This window comes from Heloderma suspectum, chromosome 13 (assembly GCF_057233095.1).
Source record: "Heloderma suspectum isolate Gila_16-S chromosome 13, 16-S_ref, whole genome shotgun sequence".
Lineage (NCBI taxonomy): Eukaryota > Metazoa > Chordata > Lepidosauria > Squamata > Helodermatidae > Heloderma > Heloderma suspectum.
The window spans coordinates 26,902,508-26,927,486 of NC_139470.1; the positions used below are offsets into that span (position 1 = coordinate 26,902,508).

Sequence of the window (24,979 nt, forward strand, 5' to 3'; positions counted from 1 at the left end):
GGGCATCAATTAACTAATAAAAGTTTTGCTCTTGTTGAGAACAACCCAGTGGGAACAGTGCTCCATGATGATGGGCACTTTTGGGTTTGTTTTTTTAAAAAGGTTGGCTTGCCCTCACAGGCCAAATGGCAAATGCAGTAAGTGTAAGGTGCTGCACATTTTGGCCAAAAGAATCATAAATGCATCTATGATAGAGGTGGAGCTGGTAGTGACCGACTGACCAGGTAAAGGGATCTTAAAGAGTTGTGGTGTATAGCTCAGTGAAATAGTCACGCTGGGGTGTGCTGGCTGTGAAAAAGCAGGACTTCCATGCTACGGAGAATTAAGAAAGGGATTGAAAATAAAACTGCCATTATTGTAAAGCCTCTATAATAAATCCAGGGTGCAACCACGTTAAGTCTGTTGTAACCAAAATGAGTCTTGTGGCACCCGAAAGATGAAGAAATTTATTCTGGCACAAGCTTTTGTGGGTAGTGTCCACTTCATCAGATGGATGAAGGATGCAGGCTGGGGTTGATAAGGGTTGCAGTTGGGCTGTCTGGAGGGCACCAGGTTGGGGAAGGCTGCTCTAAGATAAAACAAGCCATGGTCCCGAACTGGAGCTTTTGATGGTCTTTCTATGCATCACTGGCATGGTTTGCGCTGATGCTTTAGTTGTGGGCACAATCCTATGCACATTTAGAGAGGAAAAAGTCCTGCAACTCTCAGCATCCCCCAGCCGGTCATGCTGGGAGTTGTAGGAGTTTTTTCTGTCTAAACATGCATGGGATTGCAACCTTGTTCTATTTTAGTATTTTAATGGTGCTTGTTTTCAGCTGTTGTATATTTTGTATGTTTAAATTATTTTGTCATAAGTCACTTTAGGCCTTTTTTAAATGAAAGGCAACTAAGGGCACACTCCTATGCATGTTTAGATCCTAAACAATCCTACAACTCCCAGCATCCCCCAGCCAGCATGCTAGGAAGTGTAGGCCTTTTTTCTGTCTGAACATGCATAAGATTGCATCCTTATTCTATTTTGGTATTTTAATGTTGGGCACTAGTTGGCCACTGTGTGAAGAGAATGCTGGACTAGATGAAAGTTGGTCTGATCCAGCATGGCACTTCTTGTTTTCTTGTGCATGTTTTAATAATTTTAAACATGCATAAGAAGTCGCTTTGGGTCTTTTTTTATGAGAAAGGCGACTAAGGCCACAATCCTATGCATGTTTAGCCAGAAAAAAGTCCTACAACTCCCAGCATAAAACATGTTTGAGGACTGGGATCAACCTCATCAGATGCTTGGAGTGTTATACTGAGTAACAGGTATATGTACAAAAGGCTGAGCAAAGTGGGGTGGGGGTTGTAAACAGGGAGGTCAAAGGGAACTGAAATGCAGAAAGCTCAGACAGTGATAATTGCTTTATTAACTCAGCCATTCACAAAACAGTTGGGTGATGACGGAGACGTCCTTGGATTGATGAGCTGTTGAATATTTTATTGATTTATTTACATTTTTACACCACCCAACAGCCAAAGCTCTCTGGGTGGTTCACAACAATTAAAGCCATAAAATACAAGACATAAAATACAAACGATAAAATATAAACGTTTAAGAGTTTAAAACGGCAATATACAAATAAAAGCCCAACAGAATACATTTAGGACAAAAACCTGTACTTGTTTAGACAGACAAAAGTCCTACAACTCCCGGCACGCCCCAGACAGCATGGTTGGCTGGGGCATACTGAAGAGTTGTAGGACTTTTTGTCTGTCTAAACATGCATAGGACTGTGCCCTAATAAATTCAATAATAATAATGATGATAATGATAATAATTGCATAAATAAATAAAATAATAATACAAAACAGGGGCCAGCGGCCCGGAATGGCCCTTGCCAGCCTTCAGTTTGGCACTGCAAGGTCCTCGGGGCGGAGACTTGCGTTGGGCTGCCCCCGCCATCCTGCAGAGTGTCCTGCGGACAGATGGAGCCCGAGAGAGCAACAATACGCTGCCATTAGAAATATATTAAACACACGCTGACATATTTCATTGCATTTAAATGCAATTAAATTGCATTTAATCACCTTGTTAAATACCATTTAAATGGTGAAATTGTGGCAATTTGCCATTGTTGCAGGGTGCGGGGGGGCGCCGCCGCTCATCGCGCCCCCCCGGGCTTCCGGTCCCCGCCCCCCGCCCCGGCAGTACTCGCGCGTGGCGTTTCCGCGGCGCCCCCCCGCTTCCGCTGGGGCCGGAGCCAAGGGAGGGCGAAGCGGCTGCAGCCGGAGAGGAGCTCCGCACCAGCGGCGGGGCCGGACGGAGCAGCCGCAGCCGCGCACACCGGTAGGAAGCGCCGGGCTCGCTTGCCTGCCTGCCTGCCTTTTTGGGGAGGGGGCTATAGGGACGCCCGCCTGCCTGCCCGTTGGGGTGGTAGTAGTGGCCCCTCCCCTGGCTTTTGGGGGGAGGGGGGACAGCAGGGGCCCCATGCCCGCCTTTTGGGGTGGTGGTAGGAGGAGACGGGGGTCTGCCTGGCTGTTTCTGGCGGGGGAGTATGTAGGAGGAGATGCCCCCTCCCCACCTGTCTGCTTTGGGGGGCAGGGGGTAGGAGGAGATGCCCCCCTCCCCATGTCCCCCTCCCACCTGTCTGCTTTGGGGGGCAGGGGGTAGGAGGAGATGCCCCCCTCCCCATGTCCCCCTCCCACCTGTCTGCTTTGGGGGGCAGGGGGTAGGAGGAGATGTCCCCCTCCCACCTGTTTGCTTTGGGTGGCAGGGGGTAGGAGGAGATGTCCCCCTCCCCATGTTCCCCTCCCACCTGTCTGCTTTGGGGGGCAGGGGGTAGGAGGAGATGTCCCCCTCCCCATGTCCCCCTCCCACCTGTTTGCTTTGGGGGGCAGGGGGTAGGAGGAGATGTCCCCCTCCCCATGTCCCCCTCCCCATGTCCCCCTCCCCACCTGTCTGCTTTGGGGGGCAGGGGGTAGGAGGAGATGTCCCCCTCCCCACCTGTCTGCTTTGGGGGGCAGGGGGGTAGGAGGAGATGTCCCCCCTCCCCATGTCCCCCTCCCACCTGTCTGCTTTGGGGGGCAGGGGGTAGGAGGAGATGTCCCCCTCCCCATGTCCCCCTCCCACCTGTCTGCTTTGGGGGGCAGGGGGTAGGAGGAGATGTCCCCCTCCCCATGTCCCCCTCCCACCTGTCTGCTTTGGGGGGCAGGGGGTAGGAGGAGATGTCCCCCTCCCCATGTCCCCCTCCCCACCTGTCTGCTTTGGGGGGCAGGGGGGTAGGAGATGTCCCCCTCCCCACCTGTCTGCTTTGGGGGTGGTAGTCGTGGACTTACTGCTTTTGGGGGGAGGGGGACAGTAGGAGACTGCCCTGTCCTGCCTTTGGGGGTATCAGTAGGAACCCCCTGCTTCTGGGTAGAGGTGGTAGTAGTAGATGTCCCCCCGCCCCTGCCTGCTTCTGTTGGGAACGGGAGGTTAAGAGAGACCCCCCACCCTGCTTGCCTTTTTTGGGTTGTGGGGTGGAAGAGATGTCCTCCTGCCTGTGTTGGGGGCAAGAGGGGGGTTCTAGGTGACCCCCTTCCCCTGCCTGCCATTTTGAGGGAAGAGGGTGCCCCGCTTGCCTGCTTTTGGGAGGATAGGGCAGGAGGGGGTCTCCTTTTCATAAGATATTCCTGGAGCTCCCCCCCCACCAATTTCTCTCCTCCACCCCTCCCACCCCATCTGCAGTGCAGGTCTCAAAGCAGCCTGTGTGTATGTGTGTGTGGGGGTCTCTGCTCTGCAGGAGCAATTGGGGGTCAATGTGCGTCCTTGCATCTATTTCCAGCCATTGGGTTGTATATTTTTTTTAAAACTTTGGCAGCTCTGAAATAAGAACAAAGGTTGGAAGTGGTCCCTTGAGCGTGTAGAGTGCCTTTCCCTCACCTGTAGATCGAAAGGACACTCCCCACACATCGAGGAAAGGGGTTTGAGATTTTGGGGCGTCTTATCTGTTTCCAGTCAGGCATGAGTTGGCATCTCCCCCCGCCCCCCATCGCTTGCTGATAGCTGGGAATGGAGGGGGCTGGTTTGGTAAGCTTTGCAGTGGGGCACAGAGAGGGGCTTAATGGCTTTACACTACCCAAGATCAGCACACTCCTTTCCGGGCCTCGAATATGTTGCTGGGTAAGGAGATGTGCTTCCTGTTCAAGCATTCAAGGTTGCATAATGTGAATTGATGCTGGTGCGGCACAGTGGTAAAGGGTCACTTCACACATCACGTGTGTTTAATATTCATTAGCGGTTTTGTTTTTTTCAAGTGCCGAGCTGGGATATAGTGCATGAATGAGACACATGAGCGTATCTCTTCTGTACACTCAGGATTGCTTGCTCTGCAGTTGTATGCTGTCTGGGGGGGGGTGATGGGAGTTGTAGTCCAACACATTCAGAGGGCACTACGTGCATTGCACCTAAAGAGCGTAGGCAGGAAAGCCCTCTGCCAGGTGGCCTTCAGCAACTCACTACTCTCAGCCTCAGTCTTTCCATCTGATCATCTGCAATAGGGAGATAATTCTTGTCTACCTTACAAGGTTGTTGATAAGGATTCTTGAGCTAATGGGGGGTAGTTACCAGCCCCTGGTGGTCTTTAGAGCTTGATCTTTTCAGCATGTTTACTTAGAATGAGTCCAAGGAGATCGAAACCCTCCTGTTTTTGCATTTGTTGTAGTTTGAGGGTGGGCAGCTGGTGGCCCTCCAGATGTTTTGGCCCACAGCTCCTGTCAGCTGTAGCCAGCATAGCCAATGGTGAGGGTTGCTGGGAGCTGAATGCCAAAACATCTGGAGGGCCACAGTTGCCCCTCCCGTTGCTGAAGCGAATAAGGAAAGGAATGCATTTTCCTCAGCAATTCAGTTGCATGCAAAGAGATCACAGTTAGGTCCCTACTGTTAATGACTGTGCAGGTGGGTCTCAGCCAAGGTTAGGAGGCTGAATTGGTTGTTACTTGAATGTGATCTTGTGTATCTCGCTTTCTTCTGAGAAGCTCAGAGCAGCTCATGTTTAGTTCCCATGTTGGTCTTCTAGCCAGGCAGCTTACCGGGCCACACCTGCTTAGCTTCACTGGGAAAACTGTTGTTGTGGGTCTTCCAAGTCATGACTAAATCTTTCTGTGGCTTCCTTTAAACTTGGGGTTCTCCGAAGCCCGCTGATACCACCCTGTAGTGTATGGATGGTGTCATTTTGGCTACGTAACTAAAGGCACTCACATGTGAATATCGGAAATGGAGGAAAAGACAGCCAAATGCTTTATTAGCTGACCTCACAGGGTCTATTTAAATAACTGAATAGCTGCTCACCTGTGATGAGTAAGAATCACCTCCAGGTGAATAGGCTGCAGAGTCTTTCTTCACCCCCCCTTCCCCTGCTTAAGCAACAAATAACTAATGAGTATATGTGAGTAGGCAAACTAGGTAAAATGTTGTGGACTGACTTGCAAGGCCTCTTAGGGCACAATCCTATACAGGTTTAGACAGAGAAAAAGCCTACAACTCCCAGCATCCCTCAGCCAGCCGTGCTGGCTGGGGAATGCTTGGAGTTGTAGGCCTTTTCTCTGTTTAAACATGCATAGGATTGCGCCCTTAAACATTTTTCTCTCCCTGTGTTGTGCTCAATTTCTGGTGATTACCTCTTGTCTAGAATACTGTATCCTCCTCCTTAGGTGTAAGGGTGTTGCACACCTTCCAGTTAGTCAGATCCTTCAACGCACAGTCTACTCAAGGGGTAGGCAACCTAGCGCCATTCAGATGTTTCAGACTGCAACTCCCACAAACAACCCCCTGGCCTTTGACCATGCAGGCTGGGGCTTATTTATTTATTTAGAGCATTTTTACCCCACTTTTCATCCGAAAAAGGCTCCCAGAGTGGCTTACAAAGGCTAATATTAAGTCCATACCTGCCCTCAGGCTTACAGTCTAAAAGACATGACACAAAAGGAAAAGGGATTGGGAGGGAGGAGGGGAAAGCAAGCCAATACATTGGTTTCCCCCTTGGCATGATGTCTCGGTTCTCTGGCTGATGGATGAGCCCAGAGTCTGCAGTCCCAGGAAACAGTCAGTTGGAGCTGCATGTTTTTTCTAGTAGGGAGGGGTGGAGCGAGCTCCCTGCAGCTTTTCCCTCTCTGGTGGATGTATAGGACCCAGTTGGAGTTATGGGAGTTGTAGTCCAGAACATCTGGAGAGCATCATTGCCTATCCCTGGTCTACGTCATAGTGATACTTAGGCTGCAGTCCTGTGCCCGCTTCCGTGGGAGCAAGCCCCGTTGAAAAGAGTGGGACGTACTTCCAAGTAAACATGCATAGGATTGTGCTGTCAGGCTGCAACCCCGTGAGTGCTAACATGGAAGCAAGTTCTGTTCACCTCAGTGTGACTTGCTCTGAAGTAAACATACAAAAGATTGTGCAGTTCACTATGACATTAATATATGCACATGTTTGCAAAAAGCAGTTCTGTGAAAGAAATAACTCCTGTGTGTTCCATTTTAAAAAAAAAATTCAGACATCAATGCTGTGCCTGTTTCTGGGGTCATTGATCTCTGTTAAGCATGTGGTTTTAGCTAGTGGACTTTTACCTCACTCACACAGGTCTCCTGCCTCCTCGTTCCTGCTCTGTGGCTCCGTATATGATCACAATTTCTGAGCCATCAGAAATGGCAAAGGCAACTGACTTGTGGGTTCAGTTCTACTTACTCACTTCTAAAGATTATAAGCCACTGATCACCTCCCTCATCTTCACAAGAGCCCTGGGAGGTCCGCTCACAAAATATTTGATTATCTTTCCATCTATTTCTGATGTTCACAGGTGGGTGCCATTGGTTATGTAGCTGAAACAACACCATGCACACTACAGGACAGTACTGGGAGGTTTGGAGGAACCCCAATGTTTGTAGAAGTAAATATTTTTTAGAAGAGAGCTGCTAAAAAGCTCCAAAAAGTAGGAGAATACAGACGGCTATGTAGTTTTCCTTTTGTAAATTCCCTGCAAGAAGAAAAAGAGCACAGCAGGGAGCAGGGTGTGTTAGTTTTCTAGTTGCAGGGAATCCCCCCACTCCCAAAGTGAGGAGCATTCAAAAATATGATTCCCCACCTGCAGTCTGAAGTGGTATGGTCCACTCTGTCATCTCAGGACTCTGCCACCTGATATTATTGCATGTATATAGCAGGCTTGGAGAATTTCAAGGAAAAGCCAACTTAGAGTTTCCCCACACCCCTGGCTTTGCTTTGCAGCTGGGTTTGTAGGCTACTCAGGGGAAGCAAAAGTCAGACAAGGAAAGTAGGATTGCTTGCCAATTTCTGGACTTCTAGGAAGTCTTCTTCCCTCTGGTTTTCTCTGGAAAGATGACTTCTGCAAGGCTGTTCTTTGGAAGGTTCAGTTTTCTGTAACTGTGTGGGTTTGCTTCCCTATAATTACAATATCACACCGCCACCACATAATGGTTGCTGCTCTCCCAGCACTAAACTTAGCTAGAAGTCAAAGTCCCCCATTTTAGGAAGTTAACTCTCTTGATGTGTCCCACTTCCCTTTTGGGGTGAAAGTTGGCAACACAGACAGACAAGACTGTGCTATGAAGCTGCCTCAACAATGTTGGACTGTTAGTCTATTTAGGAGGCAATCCTGTGCATGTGGCATGCACCTGGTGGCTCCTCGTGGACCTATGGCCCGACTGGAGTGCACCCGGGAAAAAGCCTTCAGTGTGGTGGCCCCATTTCTATGGAACTCCCTACCGCTGGAGGTCAGGCAGGCACCAACATTGTGTTGTTTCCAGTGCCTCCTGAAAACATCTTTATTTCAAGAGGGCTTCTTTGACTGACCAGCTGCAGTTATTATTGGTATTGTGTTTTTTTAAAGAAAAACTTTTAAAATGGTGTTTTATTCTTTTTATCTTCTATTGTTCACTGCTCCAGATTCTGTTTAGATGTGGAGTGCTATATAAATGTTGTAAATAAATAATGTTTAGATGGAAAAAAAGTCCAGCAACTCTCAGCATGGGTGGGAATTATAAGACTTCTTTCTGTCTTAACATGCATAGGATTGTGTCCTTAGCTTAGCATGTTTCTCAAGGCGTGTGTATGAGAGAGAGTTTTCCTAGCCCTGTTTAATGCAAACATTTTAACTAGGGATTAAACCTGCAACAAACAGATGTACAGTCACTTAAATTGTGGGCCGTACCCCTTCCAGGCCTTGAAGATACAGAAGACGGTAGGCATGTGCAAATCTGTCATGCTGGATCTCTGTGGGGTAGTGGCTAGAGTGTTGGACTGAGATTCGGGAGATCCGGGTTCTAGTCTCCACTGAGTGCATTGCCAGCTTGGAAATGTACAGATTTCGAACCACAAATTGCATGCTGGTCCGCGTTCAATTCCAAGAGGTGTGAATTGGCCATCTAGCCTGTTCCTAGAATTTGCGTTTGTAAGATTGTCCGTGATGAAGGAGCGCTTTGTTCTAAAATACATTGGGTTCATTAATAAAATATTTTTCATTGGCACCTTTGAAAACATGTTTTTTTTTGCATTCCATTATATTCTCACATCCAAAATTTATCCTTATCTTCCGCCCTCTGGCTTGTGGCACATCTGTTTGTTGTTGAGACTAGAAAATGCTTTGTGACAGGCTTACAGGAATGTCTCCTTGCCATTATGGAAGAACTTGGCTCTAAATGTAGAAAGCAAGAGTTGGAGTGGAGACACATGGGGGATATGTACTTGGCTGTAGGCAGTGTAACTAAGTCCTTTCATGGAACGGATTTCTTCAATGAGGTCACCACTCCAATGGGAATCTTAAAATGCATTGTGGATTTTTCACCTATGTAGGATTAAGATGTTGAACAAACTCGGACTCTTTTCTGATACAACCTCCCAACACACACGCGCGCACACACTCTGGAATATAAGTATGCTGATTTGGTCTTCTGAGATCACAGCAACCAGCTGCATTCTGCTACGTTGCTAAAGAGGGAACTGAAAGTAACAAGGGAAGATAGTTTTGGGTCAAATCGGACATCTGCTGTTCCATGCGCAAGTCGAGATGGATGTGTGCTGTTTATATAAATCTGAAGTCCTTGAGCAGGCTTGCTAACATGTTTGTTTCTTTCCTGAAGCAGAGCTAGTGGGGATGAGGAGATTTAGCTGATGCAGTGTAAAGGCTTTCGTATTTAGGCCCTCATTTAAGGTGGTAGTTTCTATAGTGCTATCAGTGTATATGGCATTTCAGAGCAGCTTAAGCAATCAAGATGAGTCTCTGCCCAAGGAGTTTACAATGTAGACTTTGACGATGGGGGAGACAGCAGAAGGAGAAGCAGGAAGAATGGAATAAGCGATGGTAATGGGGGATGAAACCTGTGTACATCCATCAGTTACTGGGGAACATGGGTGGGAAGGTGCGTTGCACTCGCGTCCTGCTTGTGAGCAGCTGGTTGGCCACTATGTGAACAGAAAGCTGGACTAGATGGACCTTGGTCTGATCCAGCACGGCTCTTCTTATTTTCTTACAAATGTGTGCAGATTCAGTGGTATACACACACTCACCCAAATACATACCACGAACTAACAAATACGTTAATTATTGTAAATTTGACAAAGAACAGGCTTGACAGTTCCTTTTCCCAAGGGCATACAATCTAAAAATAAACCCTGAGAAACAATAGAGGAAGGTGGAGCGAAATGTAGGCAGGGGTAAGCAGAGGACGAATATGTGATTATTTCAATTACACTTCAGTTTAGCTACAGTAGTCTTGGGAGGTTATTCCAAAGGTTTCCCAGAAAATGTGTGTTTTGAGGAGGGGCTTAAAAAGAAGTAAGGGAGATGGTTCCACAGAGGCAGTTCCAGGTGAAAGGGGCAGCAAGGGAGAAAGGACTGAGTTGTAGGAGCTGGAGAGCTTTGCATAGCTGAGGGTGGTGGAGCTGGACAAGCAAAGGTCACAGTCTTTTCTATTTTTTTAAGACATTGCCATGTACAATGTTCAATTTTTGTGAACTGCCCAGAGAGCTTCGGCTATTGGGCGGTATAGAAATAAATAAATAAATAAATAAATAAATAAATAAAATACAGTCACTCGAACAAATATCTATACAGCAGTTTTAACTTGTTTACAGTATATCCAAGGTTGCCAGTTCTCCAGGGCCGTGTCTGTTCGAGTAATTAATTGACAGAACCCCATTGTTTTGAAAGGTCTGAATGGAGTTCATCCTTCCGTCCCATAGCAACTTATAACTTGTTGTTTTGTTCATCAGTATAGCAGTCTAGATCTTCTTTTTTCCATTTTGCAATAGACGGAATACAGTTTGTTTGCCAGGCCACAGAAAGAGTCTTGAAAATAAGTCCCTTTGCCAAAGTCAAGTAGCACCTCCCAAGCCTGAACAAACAACTCTTTTATCAAAGATTCAAAAATCCCCCATAATAGTAGACCCTGTTGAGGGAGTTGAACTCTTTCAAAAGTTTCCCAAAATTGGCTGGGTGTCATACCCCCTCTGGAGGACTTCTTGGAGGAGGAGAAGGATCTGGAAACTCGCTCCCACCCCACCCTGAGCCAACAATAATAGAGGAACTGGCTGAGTCAAGGGACCTGGAGGGTAATTGGGCGGGGTGTTGCTGGGCCCTCGGGAGGTGGCTCTCAACCCTATCCCTCACTATGTCGTTAGCCCTCACTTGGACCCAGAGGCAGATGCCAAGTGGCCACCTAGCCCCAGGGAGCACAGGTCTCTAAAGGTTCAGGCTCAGCTGGCTGCCAGGCACAGGAGTAGAATAAGGACTCCGCAGACCTCTGCTCGCAGTTCCTCCGGTGGCACAGATGGCTGTGTTCTGAGTGGGGATCCAAAGGCTTGGGCTTAAAAGCCTTCTGAACTAGGCACAGAGTGCTGGAATAATGTAGATGCACCAACTTCTCAGACTGTGCCTGGTATTTCCCTGTCTGAAGCAACCAACAGCACTTTGCACTCCCTTGTAAGCCAGGATTGGCAACTGTGGCTTGATCCCGGTTCCCGAGCCCGGGTTTGCTGAGCAAGCAGTGGAAATCATTATTTGCAGGGAAGGGCGGTAGCTCAGTAGCAGAAGGTCTCAGGTTCAATTCCCAGCATCTCCAGGTAGGGCTGGGAAAACCCTTCCTGAAACCTTGGAGAGCCATTGCTGCCAGTCACTGTCAACAGCCCTGGGCTAGATGGACCAAGGGTCCGATGCAGTATAAGGCAACTCTTAGGCTCCTGATGCCAAATTAGCTCTTCTCTGGAGCTCCCTGTGTTTGGATTTTGGACTGCGTACTGACCTTACCTTTGATGGTGACCCTGACTAATTCTCCGGAGCTTCTGCATCTGAAGCCGCAAGCGGGACATTAGGGCTGGTTCACATCTAATGCCTCCCATGGTTTGGTGCTATGTGAACAAGCTTTGAAGAACTCCTGGGCTTGAGCCTGCTGTCCCCCTCACCCCCAAAGTGTGGCTTGTGCTGCTAGATCTGCAAACCCAGGATTGGGAACTGGGATCAAGCCGTAGGTGCCGATCCTGGTTTGTAGGAAAGTGCAAGGCATTGTTTGGTGCTTCAAGCAGCACAGCAAAGCTGTGGTTTGCCCCAAGCCCGGAAAAGCGGGAGGGAATTACGGTGCGTGAAGAGAGGACAGTGCCCATGAGCTAAAGACTCCTTGAAGGGTCGTTCTTGTAGCACCAACCCACAGGTTGGCATTGGTGTCTGAGCCAACTCTTAGTATCAGAGATAGGGATGGGCAAAGCAGTCTTAAGGCCATTCTCTCCCATTTCTGCACACGCTCCAAACCAAGTCTGTTTTCATGCTATTTTTCAGGAAATTATTTAAAAATCTACATAATTTTTTTAAGTACTTACAAGGTGGTCTAAGGTCTCACCCACTGCATTTTTCTTCTTTTTTAAAAGCTACTAGCTGCCAAAGCAGCCATAAAGCTTAAAAAAACATTGGGGGAGCCTTTTTTTCTGCACTACTTCAGGTTCATGACCCCGAGGGGGATATGCACAGCTCTATTTTCAGCACGCACAGCAGTAGTCATTTTAGCAGCTAGCTTCTGTTTAAAAATAAATAAGAGCCTTGCTGAAATAGACCAGGGGGGCATCTAGTCCAGTATTCTGTGTTCACACAGTGACCACCGAGCTGTCTGTGGGAAACCCGCAAGTAGGACATGAATGCAATGGCGCCCTCCCATGTGTATTCCCCAGCAACTGGGGAAGAAATCCAGCACTCAGGTCACCTCATCAGCACCCCCAGGAGTGCAGACTCTGAATTACTTGGTTTTATTCTGTTTTAAAGTTGTTCTATTTATTATATTTTACTATGTTATTGTCCCTGTTTGGGTGTAACGGTGGTGTCTGGTGGCAAATCTTGGGTTGTTCATGGGTTAAACAACCCCAAGTTAACCCAGGATTTCTTCTTGGTTTAACCTGGGGTTGTTTAATCCATGAACAACCCAAGTGCCCCTGTTAATTAACCCACGATTTGCTGCCAGACTCTGCCATTACATATGAACAGGGTCATCGTATTTTATGGTTTTAAATTTTGTGTTGTGAACCGCCCAGAGAGCTTTGGCTGATGGCTGGTATAGAAATGTAAATAATAATAATAACAGTCTGGTATGCACACGAGTCCAGGAGGTATGAATCGGGCGAGTCCAGTTTGGAATTTAGACTGTCCGAATTCCTTCCCCAGGCCTAGTCAGAAATGCAATTCGACAATATCAAATCTGGAGTAGTGACTTCAAATGATCTTGCTCCTGTTCTGGTGTGCAAGGATCCATTTGCTCTCTGGCTGACTGGCTAAAGCTTCTGCACTCTTTCTAGGATGCCGACCCATTCAGGATGGTTTGGAAGGAAGCTTTTTAACAGGAAGCATTCAAACACTGCACCTCCTTTACTCTCACAGCCTTCAGCAGCCACTGTTTGCTTATGCCTGTATGGAAGTTGTAGCAAGTGTTTATATAATACTATCAGTGTACATGGGTGGGAGGCAGTACTTAATTTCCCTGAACGGATCCGCAGGGACTCAAGCGTGCAGAGAGCAATACTGTCAGTGCGATTAGCCCTTCTCCTTAACTTTAGGGGGTGCGGGGCACAGCCTGCACCTGGTTCATAGAAAGAGAAAGCTAGTCTGTATGTGCTCAGATAAAGTCTTACTGTATTCCCGCTGGATAGCAGAAGCATCTTCGTTTGCTAAGAATGGCATGTGTGGCCCAGAGGGAAAGGAGATGGGAGCAGCGAGAGGCCCTTACTTTGCTTTGAAGCGATCCCAGCTGCCAGTAAGAAATGTTGTTATTGATTTTTTTTTTTTTAAGGTGGGAGCAGTAGGGCACCAAGAAAGGTGTCTGAGGGATGCACCAGTGCCCGCAGATGCCTACCTCTGGTTCTGTGAAGCAGCAAACACACAAAAAAGTTCCCTGCCCCAAGAAGCTCCAGGGCAGCTGACCAAGGGGAGGGAGATGAGAATGGGCAAGGCAAAGGTTATGGAAGATGGAGGGAAGTTGGTTCAAGGCTGTTTCCTTACTGCTGGATTTTTAAAAGGCTTTGGTGATCCCTTTTCAGCTTTCCATTGTCCTGATGATAACTAGCTTCCGGCAGCCAATGTAACGCCTGTTAACTGATAACACTGGAAAAGGGCGGCCTGATAAATTGTTAATCGGAACAGGCAGATTATTGCACTCCTCAGTTACAGAACAGTTTTTTTTGTCAACTAAAGGCCTGCAGTATCCCAGCGGAGGAGTTTGCCTACAGTTCTGCTCCTGCCAAGCAGTCCTCTCTGGAGCCTTGTTTGCCAAATGAATTCGGGGGTGATGTGTTCCAGCTGCGGTCAGCAGGGGTGAGGCATGCCTGGAATAATCAAAACACCATGTTTGATTCATCCACCACTTTCTGCCCCTTGGAGTGGGGAGGCCTCGTGCAGCATTTCCCTCTTGCCTTCCTGCGAATGATGGGAGTTGCAGGCCAGCTCATCTGGAGGGTACCAGGTTGGGGAAGGCTGCCTTCATGTAAATCCATTGTGTGGCCACATCTGGAATCATATGTACAGTTCATGTTGTCCCATGTCAAAAAGGCTGTTGTGAGGCTAGAAAAGGGCAAGCAGGATGAAGAGGAAAGACTTAAGTGTTTGGGCAAGCATCCATCATTTTTGGTTGTCCTTGGTAGCCTGTTGTTGTTGTTGTTCAGTTGTTCAGTTGTGTCCGACTCTTAGTGACCGCATGGACCATAGCACGCCAGGCCTTCCTGTCCTCCACTGTCTCCTGGAATGGGCTCAAGTTCATCTCAGTAGCCTAGCCAAGCTAAAAATTGTGGTTGCCTGGACCTGGTTTAGCCACTCCTTGGCTGAGACATTTGGGATGCCTCTGCCACCCAGCGGTCAAAGAACCTGCAGCCTTGCTCTCACTCGTAGAGCTGGGGCAGGGCAGGGGTCAAAAAGGGAACAGCTGCACCAGTTGAATTCCCAACGCATTTCGACACAGGTCTTTAGTGAGGGAAAAACTCTTAGACTTTTCTGGAGGATTCCCTCTCCCTTACTTCTTCCAAAGAAAGCTTCTGGAAACTTTGGAAGAAGTAAGGGGGAGGGAATCCTCCAGAAAAGTCTCTTAAGAGTTTTTCCCTCGATAAAGACCCGTGTCAAAACGCGTTGGCAATTTAACTGGTGCAGCTGTTCCTTTTTTGATTTTGGTTTCCAGCCTTACAGCTCTTTTTTCTGATCCCTGTTGGTACTGTTGCAGGGCAGGGGTCACCCCACAGGACAAGGATCACCCAGCTCTGCAGGTCTAACAGCGGGAAGAAGGCCTGTGGCTTGTCAGAAGGCCGTGGCATGCTCACCATGGCAAGAATGGCAAGCAGAAATTTGGAAGCCTTGTGTGTGTGAAGGTGGGGGGCTCCTTAGAAAAAGTATCATGGAGGACATGATGGAGGCTTACAAAATCCTTTATGGTGGGGAGAGACTTTCTCCCCCTCTGATGATGCCAGAACTCGGGGTCACCCAATGGAACTGAATGGCAGTAGATGCGTGACAGACAAGAGGAAGTAGCACTGAAATAGTAGCCTATTTCAGAGGCAAGTGCTATTGCTTATGTGTCTGAAATATTATATTTTATTTATTTATTTCATTTCTATACCGCCCAATAGCCGAAGCTCTCTGGGCGGTTCACAAAAATTTAAACCAAACAACACACAATAAAACAATTTAAAATATATAGAACATTAAAACCACAATATAACAATACAACCACAATAAAATCTAGCAGCAGTGCAGGAGTTTAAAATCCAGATTTAAAACAGCAAAGCTAAAAATTTAGAAAGCTAAAATGCTAAAATGCCTGGGAAAATAAAATAAATAGCACCACCCATGCACAAAAGGGAGGTATAAGCAGGTGTGGGGAAACCCAACGTCTGTCCAGTTTAAAAAAAAAAAAAAAACAACTTGGGGAACCCACCCACGCAGCCTGGTGGAAACTGAGCACACTCAGTGGCCCCAGAGTGTGAATTGATAGGGGTGGGAGTAGAAACAGTGATGGAGTGATAATGGAATGGAGTATCCAGTAGGACAGCATTCCCCAACCTGGGCCACTCCAGCCAGGTTGGACTGTGACTCCTATAGTTCCAGACAACTAAGCAGCTCAGTTGTGAAGGGGGTGCCTTCCTGCCATCCTTGAAGCTTGCCAAGAACCTATGTCCTATGTGTGCACCCAGTTTTAACAGGGGGGGGGGGCTGAGCCCCAGGTACCAAAAGTTTGGGACACACTGACAGCCTTCCATCCTGCAGGCTTGACAGTATTTATTTAATACAGAGCACCATCAGTGGGGTCTTTTAAGAGCAGCACACAGTTTCTACCTCAGAGTGTGGCGGACTCTTAATAGTCCACATCTGGGAGGCTTTGAAATAAATAAATAAATAAATAAAGCTGTTGAATTTTGGCAAGGAGTTTTCCCCCCTCTTCTCGCACCTGGACATGCATTGTACAAAAGTTAGACAGGATTATGCGGGATCAAAGCCTTCCCTTCTGTCCATCGTGGGTGCCAGAGAACACAAGGGTTCTATCAGAGCCACACACACGCACACACAAACCCTGCTCCTGTTCAATTGTTTCGATGCAGTGAGACAAGGGGAGCAATTTGCCGCAAGGAGCTGAGTGTCCTTAGGAGAACGGTGCAGCGAGATGCTGCAGTCCAGATAGGGAGGCAATCTGCTTCAGCCATAGCGGGCTGCTTTGAGAACCAGCCCTTGAGTACAAAATTTGCCGTTGCAAATGTATTGGAGCTAAGCGCAGGGAAGGATAAATTTAGATCAGCTTTCCCCAGCTGGTGCCCTGCAGATGTGTTGTCATCCAAGACATCTGGAGGGCACATGGTTAAGGAAGGCTAGTTGAGTCAATAAACTCGGTAGCCATTAGCATTCATTTCTCCTTTGCCCTGCTGCTACTGAGATGTGTTAAAAAGGAGGGAGGAGGATTGAACCTGGAACACTCTGCCTGTCCTCTACCACTGGAGCTCGATCCCTTCCAAACACACAAAGAGCTGCCTTGTTCTTAGTCAGACCCTTGGTCCCTCTTGTCTAGCAGTGTTTACTCTGGTTCTCCATGCACCCAAGCGAGGGTCTATTTGAGCCCAAGATGTTTTTACTGGCGATGCCAGGGATTGAACCCGGGACTTTCTCCTTGCATGCCAGGCACAATGTGTTGCATCACTGAATCTTGGCCTTTTCGTCCTCTGTTATTGATCGACTGGATGTTCTCTACTCTGCTATCCTGGGACAGCAGAGGGCAACGGGGAGGCATTCTCTGCCACGGCCCGAAGACAGCGCTGCTTCTGTTCCTGGAGAGCCATATTAAATTAAAACCTTCGTGGACAGCACTGCAAAGTTGTGTGGGGGCTAGCTTCAAATGTCCAAGGCTAAGCAGGATGTGTGTGTGTGTGTGTGTGTGTGTGTATGTAGATGTGTTACCCTGTTGTACAATCAGTTTCCATCCTTCGCCTGGTTTCACTAAGTGTTTTTTCTTAAGAATTGACATAGTGCAGTGGCGAAGTTTGTACACCGTTTATATGTGCATATCTCCCCCCCATGCTTCTTTTGCCTCTGTGTTACCGATTGGAGGGCCAAGGCTGCCACCTCATGGGATTCTGGTTGGCCAATGGCTACCAGTTCCTAATCGTTGCCATATGTATGAGATAAATGATGGTATTTGTGTTGGAGTCTTTCTAATACACAAGCTCCCTGTATATGCTCTCCATTTAACCACAGGTGTGCCTGGAGAAGGTGTCAGGGTTCCTCTTATGACCTGGACCTCCAGAACCACTCCTTAAGGATCTCTTGGCTCTTTAAGAGTCACACCTTCCTTCTTTTACCTTCCCCTTCCCAGTACTGTGGGGTTTAGGTTGTAGGTGTGGGGTGACTGACACTCTAGACACAGGGCTTAACCACAACAGATTACTGGTAAATTAAAGCAAGCAAATCACAACTAAATGTATTTACACAATAGAGCCGAGTGAAACAAAAAGCCTTAAAAGAAAATAAAAATTGCAAGATGCAAGTTCCTTTACCCTAGCTGTCCGTAGACCTTTCTAGGCTGCTTCTTCCTGTTCACCCTTCAGACTCTGCTCTCACTTCAAGTTCTGGCTGTCTCTGCTCTTACTGGCTCTCTTTATATACCCTCCTCCCTCAAAACCGAAAGCACTGCTTCAAACCTGAAGAAATGAAACTTAAGTGGAGAAACAAAACTGACACTTAACCGGTGAAATGAAACTACTCCTGTCAGGGTTACCCCCTCCTAACAGAAAACTCCAGGCCTCTAAGCCTGACTCCCCCCCCCCCTTTTGCCTCTGTAGGCCTCAAACCTTCACAGAAAGTTTCATGGGGTATTGGTTTATGAACGCTCCCCCCACCCCCTAAATAGTTTCCGAACAAGATGGTGAGTGGAAGAGGTGCTTGGAATCAGACGCTACTTGTTTTTCCACTAGAGTAACGCAAGTCTTCCCTGATGGATTGACTAGTCTAACATGGTTTAGGGCAGTCTTCACAAACCCAGTGCACTCCAGATGTGTTAGACTGCAATTCCCATAATCCCCCAGCCAGTTATGAGTTGTAGCCCAACGCATCTGGAAGGTGCTAGGTTGGCGAAAACGATATTGAGATAGATAGGGCAGTGGTCCAACCCTACTTAAGGTGCATTCCAATATTCTTATTTTAAAGCCGCTTATGCTAAAAGCCGCAACGTTCCAAGGCAATGAATTCCTGACATGGAGGAATTGCTGTGCATGGAGAGATCTGTGCGTGCTGCCACTTCTTTCCGATGGTCTGTCTTGCCGCTTCTCACATTGCCACTGAGTGGGGTGGTCCTTTTTTGGCATCTCCCCAGCCATTTTGTAGAGGCCTCAGGCAACGCAGTGGCTTTATTTTATCCTGTGGAGAGCCAGTGTGGTGTAGTGGTTTGAGTGTTAGACTGGAGGGAGATCTGTGTTCTAGTCCCCACTCAGCCATGACGCTCATGGGGTGACTTCAGGGCAGTCACTGAACTCTCAGCCTAACCTACCTCACAGAGTTGTTGTGAGGATAAAATGGCGAGAAGAGCCACCAGCCCTGTGTTACAGATTTGGGCCTCAGCTGAGTGTTTTCAGTCTATAGTTCCAGGATTTAGGAAGCCATTGGCTGCCAGTTAACTACCCATAGCTGATCAATACACTTCAAACAAAGCCTACAGCAAAAATTGTTGTAGGTGGATTCCATTTTGGTTTTGTTCTGACAAGAATTAGTAAAGGAAAACCTTTTTGATCCATTTTTATTTGTATTAGAAATATACTTGTAACATCACATAAAATATAACTTGTATAAAATGATAGAAAACTTTTTTTTTGTGAGACTTCTAGTCCTAACAGCTTAAAAAGGAGAGATCTCATTCTAAGTTGCGAGTTCCCTATTTGGTAATTAATATTCGGCTATTCAGCTGACAGGTACCCAGGCCTGGTGAGTTTCTAATAAGCTTTTTTTGTGTAGAAATTACCTCATAACTAATATCTGCTGTCCCATAAATTAGGACGGACAGTCTTAACTATCTCATTGTTAATAAACATTAAAAAATCAGAAATATGTATATATATATATATATATATATATATATATATATATATAAAGGCTTGCACAAACACCTTTCAGGCTGGTATGATCAGTTTTGAATTGTACCTTTGAGAAGATAATTCCTTGCTCAAAATTTGCCAATTAAACCTAAGGCTATACATTTTTCTAGACATTTGTATATCCAGCTTTTTGATGTGTATACTTTACACAGTATTTTTTCCTCATTAATTGATATGCGAAAGTACAGTTTTGCCCTGAAATAATACAGTCTCACACCTGTTCATTACTCAAATAACATTTTGGCCCAAGTGATGGGGCATTTTCCCTTTTAATATCATCCAGGTCATCTTGATCATTATTTTTTATGCCAGTTATTCAGAATTCATTGTGAACCTGTATCTTCCCTTTAATAAAATTACTGCTTTTCACTCGTTTACGTTTTTGAATGCTTAATTATTTATCATTTATTTATTTATTCATTTCATTTCTATACCACCCGATAGCCGAAGCTCTCTGGGCGGTTCACAGAAATTAAAACCAACAGGCACACAGTAAAACAATATAAAATATAAAAGCATTAAAACCACAATGTAATAACACAAGCAGAAGAAACCCAGAATAAAACCTAGCAGCAATGCAGAGGTTTAAAATACAGATTTAAAACAGCAAAGCGAAAAGATTAGAAAGCTAAAATGCTAAAATGCCTGGGAAAATAAAAAAGGTCTTCACCTGGCACCAGAAGGAATACAACGTAGGTGCCAGGCGATCATTATTATCATTAACATTTGGCACCGGCATTTCATAATGAGATATCATATATTGTTTTAAGAGAGGCAGGTTTGCATTTTTCAATAGTCTTCCCAGCAAGTCCAATAAAGCAAAATCAGCTGTTTCCTAAAATCCAGGACACCTGGATCTGACTGCCCTTGCTATGCAGTCTGTTCTGGGAACTTGTCACCCACACCTTGTCAAGGCCGCCAGCTGGCCGTCCCTTTCCTGTGCTTATGATCCTCTCGAGGAAGAGGGTTAATAAATGTACCTTCTTAAGGCATCTCTGAAAGTTCCAGATAAGACCTGACTGTCAGCCAAATGCTAATTTTCTTTCTCTGCTGCCCTTTCTCTTCTTTTCTCCTTGCCTCCCTCCCCCTGTCTACTTTTCGCCCCACAGGGAGAACTAAATTTGTCCTTTCTCCCCTTTGTCTTTTCCTTCCTCTGTTGATCCTTCAGAGCTATCTGGACGTTAAACTTTCTGCCTGATGTTTTTTGTTGTCTTTTTCAGAGGGAACGCACCAAACCAGAAACCAAAATGTCGGACTCAAAGTACTTCACCACCACCAAAAAAGGTAATGCCACCCATGAGGTTGCTTTTATTCTTCCTGGACATGGTGTGTGTGTGTGTGTGTGTGTGTAGAGAGCTGTGTCCCGGCTTGCACAAAGTGAGGTGATAAAATCATTCTTGGACTATACCACTTCAGTATGCAGGTTGGGGTCGTATGGCTGAATGCTCTCTAACAATAATAAGTAATAATAGTAATGCCCATAGAAAACTAGTGTGTCAGGGAGAAATGTCTAGCTTTCTCCCTGGCATGTTAGCTTTCTGCATGCAGGGATTCCACCACTCCTAAGAAAAAAATCAATCAACCATGCAGTTCTCCCCTCCAGAGGTGACATAGTTAAAAAAGGATATATTTATTGCATTTATATGCTGCCCTTCTGCCAAGGTTCAGTTTTAAAAGGCTAAAACACAAATGTGACAAAATGTTGAACAGTGGACTTCTCTTGGATCACCTGACAGCATGAACTCTCTGATTTGAGCTTCTTTGCTTTTTCCTTCCCTCCAGGCACACAGGTCTTGAGTCATCTTCTGGCAATGCAATGAGGCATTTCCCCCAGTGCAACTACTAGCTTCAGATAAGAGGGACTACAGACAGCAGTGGGGGAGGCAAGGCATAAATTCTCCCTCCATGCCTGCTGTGATCCTAGTATCAGCCTCCGTGCTGATGCGGTTTGAATTTGTTCTAAAAAACAACAATCCTGCATATTAGATGTGAAAAAGCACTTAACCTGCTTGGCCATCTATTATCTTGCCTGTTTAATATGAGCTAGGATCAGCCTTCTGCAACCTAGTGCCCTCTAGATGTGTCAGGCTACAACTCCTATTATCCCCAGCTAGCATGGCAGTTGTAGTCCAACACATCTGGAGGGTGCCGGGTTGGGGGAAGACTGATCTAGGTCCATTGCAGACAGATGCATTCTCCTATTCAACTCCTGTTGTGTGTGTTTTTAACTTGTGGGTGTTCCCATAGTGGGATCATTGTAACCCACTGTGGCCACCAAGGGTTCATCTCTGAAATTCCTGTCTTTACACTCACTGTGACACACACACCCCCACCGCCCCCTGCGAAACACTTGTTGGCTTGTGCTGTGGAGTGAGCTGGCAGGGAGTTCAGGGTCTGGAGCGTGTGGCGGTGTTGGATTGAATTAAGGGCTGCCCCAGGGTCGTCATTTATTGGAGTGTTTTAAGGAGACAAGGGCAAGCATTTCTCCTTGGAGTTTATTAGGCTCCCCGAGTCTCTTTTTTAAAAAGAGGGGGAAGATTGAAACTTGGCCACTGTGATTAAGTTGATGTAGTATTAAATCAAAGGGAAGAGCTTCCTTTTAAGTAAACACAACTAGGATTTGGGCTGCCAGGTGGGATTCCAGTGCCTTCCTTGAGGCTGCCATGATGTATTTAGAGATGACTGCTGTGTTCGCCATTGATATGCTTTTGGAGATCAGCCTTTTCTACCCTGACGCCCTCCAGAGGTGTTGAATTGCAAATCCCATTCTCCCCAGCCAGAAGGAAGTCTGGGGATTGTGAGAGTTGTAGTCCAAGGCTGACATAGCTGATCAAGGATGCTGCGACTAGACCTCCATCCTTTAAAGCCCTAAGTAGCATGGCTCCAAGATATTGGGAGAAACGCCTTCTGCTCCATTTGTTTTCCTCCTTGCCCCCCCATGTAAGAAAGTAAGTTATTTTTCTACAGTGGTACTCAGGGTGGCTTACATCAAAAATACAGATACATCCAAAGCAATTGTAAAAATGCAACTTTTAAAAACAATGGCTTGGAACAAAAGGTTCCTTCTGTGTATGAAACAGATACCCGCCTCTCACTGACCTCTGCCCCCTCGAAAATCTGCTCTTGTGGGACCCTCAGGGGTGGGTGGGGGTGCTGCAGATGGAGGAGGAGGTTGACAAAAATGGCTTCCTCCCTTATATGAATGTGGCTTCATGGGAGATGGCGGGAGTCAGGGGGAGCCAGAAGCAGTGAGATCTAGAGTCTTTCCTGTGAAGGGTCCCTTCTTTTAGAAATCCTCTTGGCCCAGTTTTTTCTTTTAACTTGTTATGGATTTTTTTTTGTGGTCTGTGAGGGTCTTTGGTTCTCACAGGCAGAGGGCAATAGTAGTGATGACTTGACCTGGTTGGCTTCAGAACCTGCTGCTTCATTTTTGCTTTTCTTACAATGATGGTGTAAGCCCCTTTGAGAGGCCGGTAAGTGGGATATATAAGTTTCCTCTTTGCCCTGCACTTCCTTGGCAAAGCAGTCTCTGAAGACTTGAAACATGCAGGCAGAAGCAGAACACTGCTTGGATTGGTGCAATCCTGCCTGCAGGGTTCCTTTTGGGTGCTGGGCTGCGTGGGGAGGACAGGGTGGGAGCATGCCATCTTTCATTTTATATCTCCTCATTTCTTGTCCAGGGGAGATATTTGAACTGAAGGCTGAGCTGAACAGTGACAAGAAGGAGAAGAAGAAAGAAGCCGTGAAGAAGGTGATTGCATCCATGACAGTGGGCAAAGATGTCAGGTATGTAGCCATTTGGGGATGCCATGTTAGGATGGAGATATCAAAGCTGCGCATTTTCCCCGCTTCGCTCAATTACTACATGTGGGAAGTTGCCTTATACTTGGCCAGATTTTGTCTATCTCGCACAGTGTGATCTCCTGTGACTGACAGTGCCTCTCCAGAGTCTCAGGCCAAGAAAGCTCCGTCCCACAACCTGCTACCTGATCCTTTTAGGTGGAGGTGTCAGGGGTCGAACCTGAGACGTTCTGCACACAAAGTGGGTGCTCTACCACTGAGCTACGGCCCCTCCCCACAAAACCCATGGCAGATTTCACCAAGGAATTAAGGGTGCAATCCTATGCGCAATCCTATGCAATTCCCAGCATGCCCCAGCCAGCATGACTGGGCTTGGGCATGCTGGGAGCTGTAGGAGTTTTTTGTGTCTAAACATGCATAGGATTGTGTGCTAAGACACCCTCACTGTTGCCGGTTTCTCCCAAGGAGGTTTGGGCTGTGCCGTTTTGAGGATGCTTAGAATTCTTGAGAGATCCCTGGGCCCCCTCCCGCTAATGTAATTCCCAGAATGCATTTGGAGGATGTCGGTTGAACAAGGGCATTCTAAAAAAAAAAGAAAGGAAGTGTAAACTTGCCAACTTGAGCTGCTTTGCTTCAGTGCAGAATGCTTCTTGTTGAGAGCGGAGTAGCAGCTTTCATGGGCTTGTTTTGGCCTTTAATTTATTATTATTGAAGTATTTTTTATCTTGCTCCTCAGCCAAAAAAAGCTCCGAGAGCAGGTCACATGTGATCAGTAAAACGACCATCCCCGCCCACAGGCTTATTTATTTATTGCATTTATATCCTGCCTTTTTTCCTCTTGAAAGGAACCCAAGGTGGCTTACATTATCCTCCTCCTCTCCATTTTATCCTCACAACAACAACCCTGCGAGGTAGGTTGGGCTGAGAGTCTGTGACTGGCCCAAAGTCACCCAGTGAGTTTCCATGACCGAGTGGGGACCAGAACCCGGATCTCCTGGCTCCCAGTCCAACACTCTAGCCACTACACCACACTAGCTTATAATCTAAAAAGACAGTCAAGGGAAAAGAAGGGGGGGAGTGGAATGGACCTGCTTCCCCTCTTATCTCCCTCAGTACAGCCTGCTGGAATTGCTGCTGGTGATACTTATTCCTGCATCCGGTCGGTCGGCATGCCTGTGAAGGCAGGATGTACTTTATTCACTGCATTTGTATCCCATCCTTCCTCCTCTCAGAAGATCACGGTGGTGAGAGTGTTGGCTTCCCCCACACCCATCTTATTTTCACCACAATCCAGTGGGATAGGTGAAGCCTAGAGCATGTCACTGGCCTGAGGCGTAACAACTGAGCTGGGATTTGAACCCAGACCTCCCTTCTCTGCTCTCCATTACACTGCACTGTCATTTGTATTGGCACTACAGAGCAGGGGTGCAGAACCCCAGGACTGTGGGCCAGATCCAACTATCAGGGATTCCCAATCCAGCCCTCTGGGGTTTGCCCACACGGCTTCTGTGCAGTGGTTTCCCGGCTTCAGTGCAGGTTTTTCCCCCATTCTAAAAGGCTGACATGCCTCTCCTAAGGCTTAGTGGCCGGCAGTAAGAGCTTCAAGCTACAATATGGCAGATCTGTTTTGTATTTTGGCCATGACCCTTTTGCCTTTGGCCCAACCCACCACAGGAATGTGGCCCCCAAGAGCTTCTCTGAAATGGGATTCAGCCCTCGGGCTGCAAGAGATTCTGCACCCCTGCTGTAGAGAAACTGGAGTTTGAATTGCTGTTGAATTGTGAATTGACCAGTTCTGTGCTGGGCACCCCATTCCACCAATCTACTAAATAGAAGCATTAACGTCCTACCAGAGAGGGTGTTTGTGAAGAGGGTTGAAAAGCGCAGTAGTCGTGGTTGTTTTCATGCCGTCTCCCAGGGAATTCTCATGGGGGGGGGGGATCTTCAGAACCATGCGGGGGGCGGGGGGGCTCTTCTTATAGAAGAATGGCAGATGGAAACTGCTGTCCCGCTACCTGCCGATCCTCTCGTCCAAGGTGCAGCCGCAGGGGGGGAATTGGGCATGTT

General features: G+C 47.0%; 1 protein-coding gene across 4 annotated transcripts in view; it reads left to right on the plus strand.

The window, feature by feature from the left end:
• The first annotated feature begins 2,230 nt into the window (after positions 1 to 2,230).
• The window catches only part of AP1B1 (adaptor related protein complex 1 subunit beta 1), a 70,439-nt gene continuing 47,690 nt past the window's right edge, over positions 2,231 to 24,979 (plus strand). For 2 of the 4 annotated variants that reach the window (XR_014785700.1, XM_084819395.1), the window contains exons 1-3: positions 2,231 to 2,326; positions 20,332 to 20,395; positions 22,792 to 22,897. Coding sequence is in view for 3 of the 4 variants with exons in the window: in XM_084819395.1 (XP_084675521.1) it covers positions 20,359 to 20,395; positions 22,792 to 22,897 (143 nt within the window). In the remaining variant the exon portion in view is untranslated. Of the gene's footprint in view, positions 2,327 to 13,697; positions 13,812 to 20,331; positions 20,396 to 20,893; positions 20,995 to 22,791; positions 22,898 to 24,979 lie in introns of those variants that run through there. The other 2 variants (XM_084819397.1, XM_084819396.1) reach the window with 2 other exon arrangements.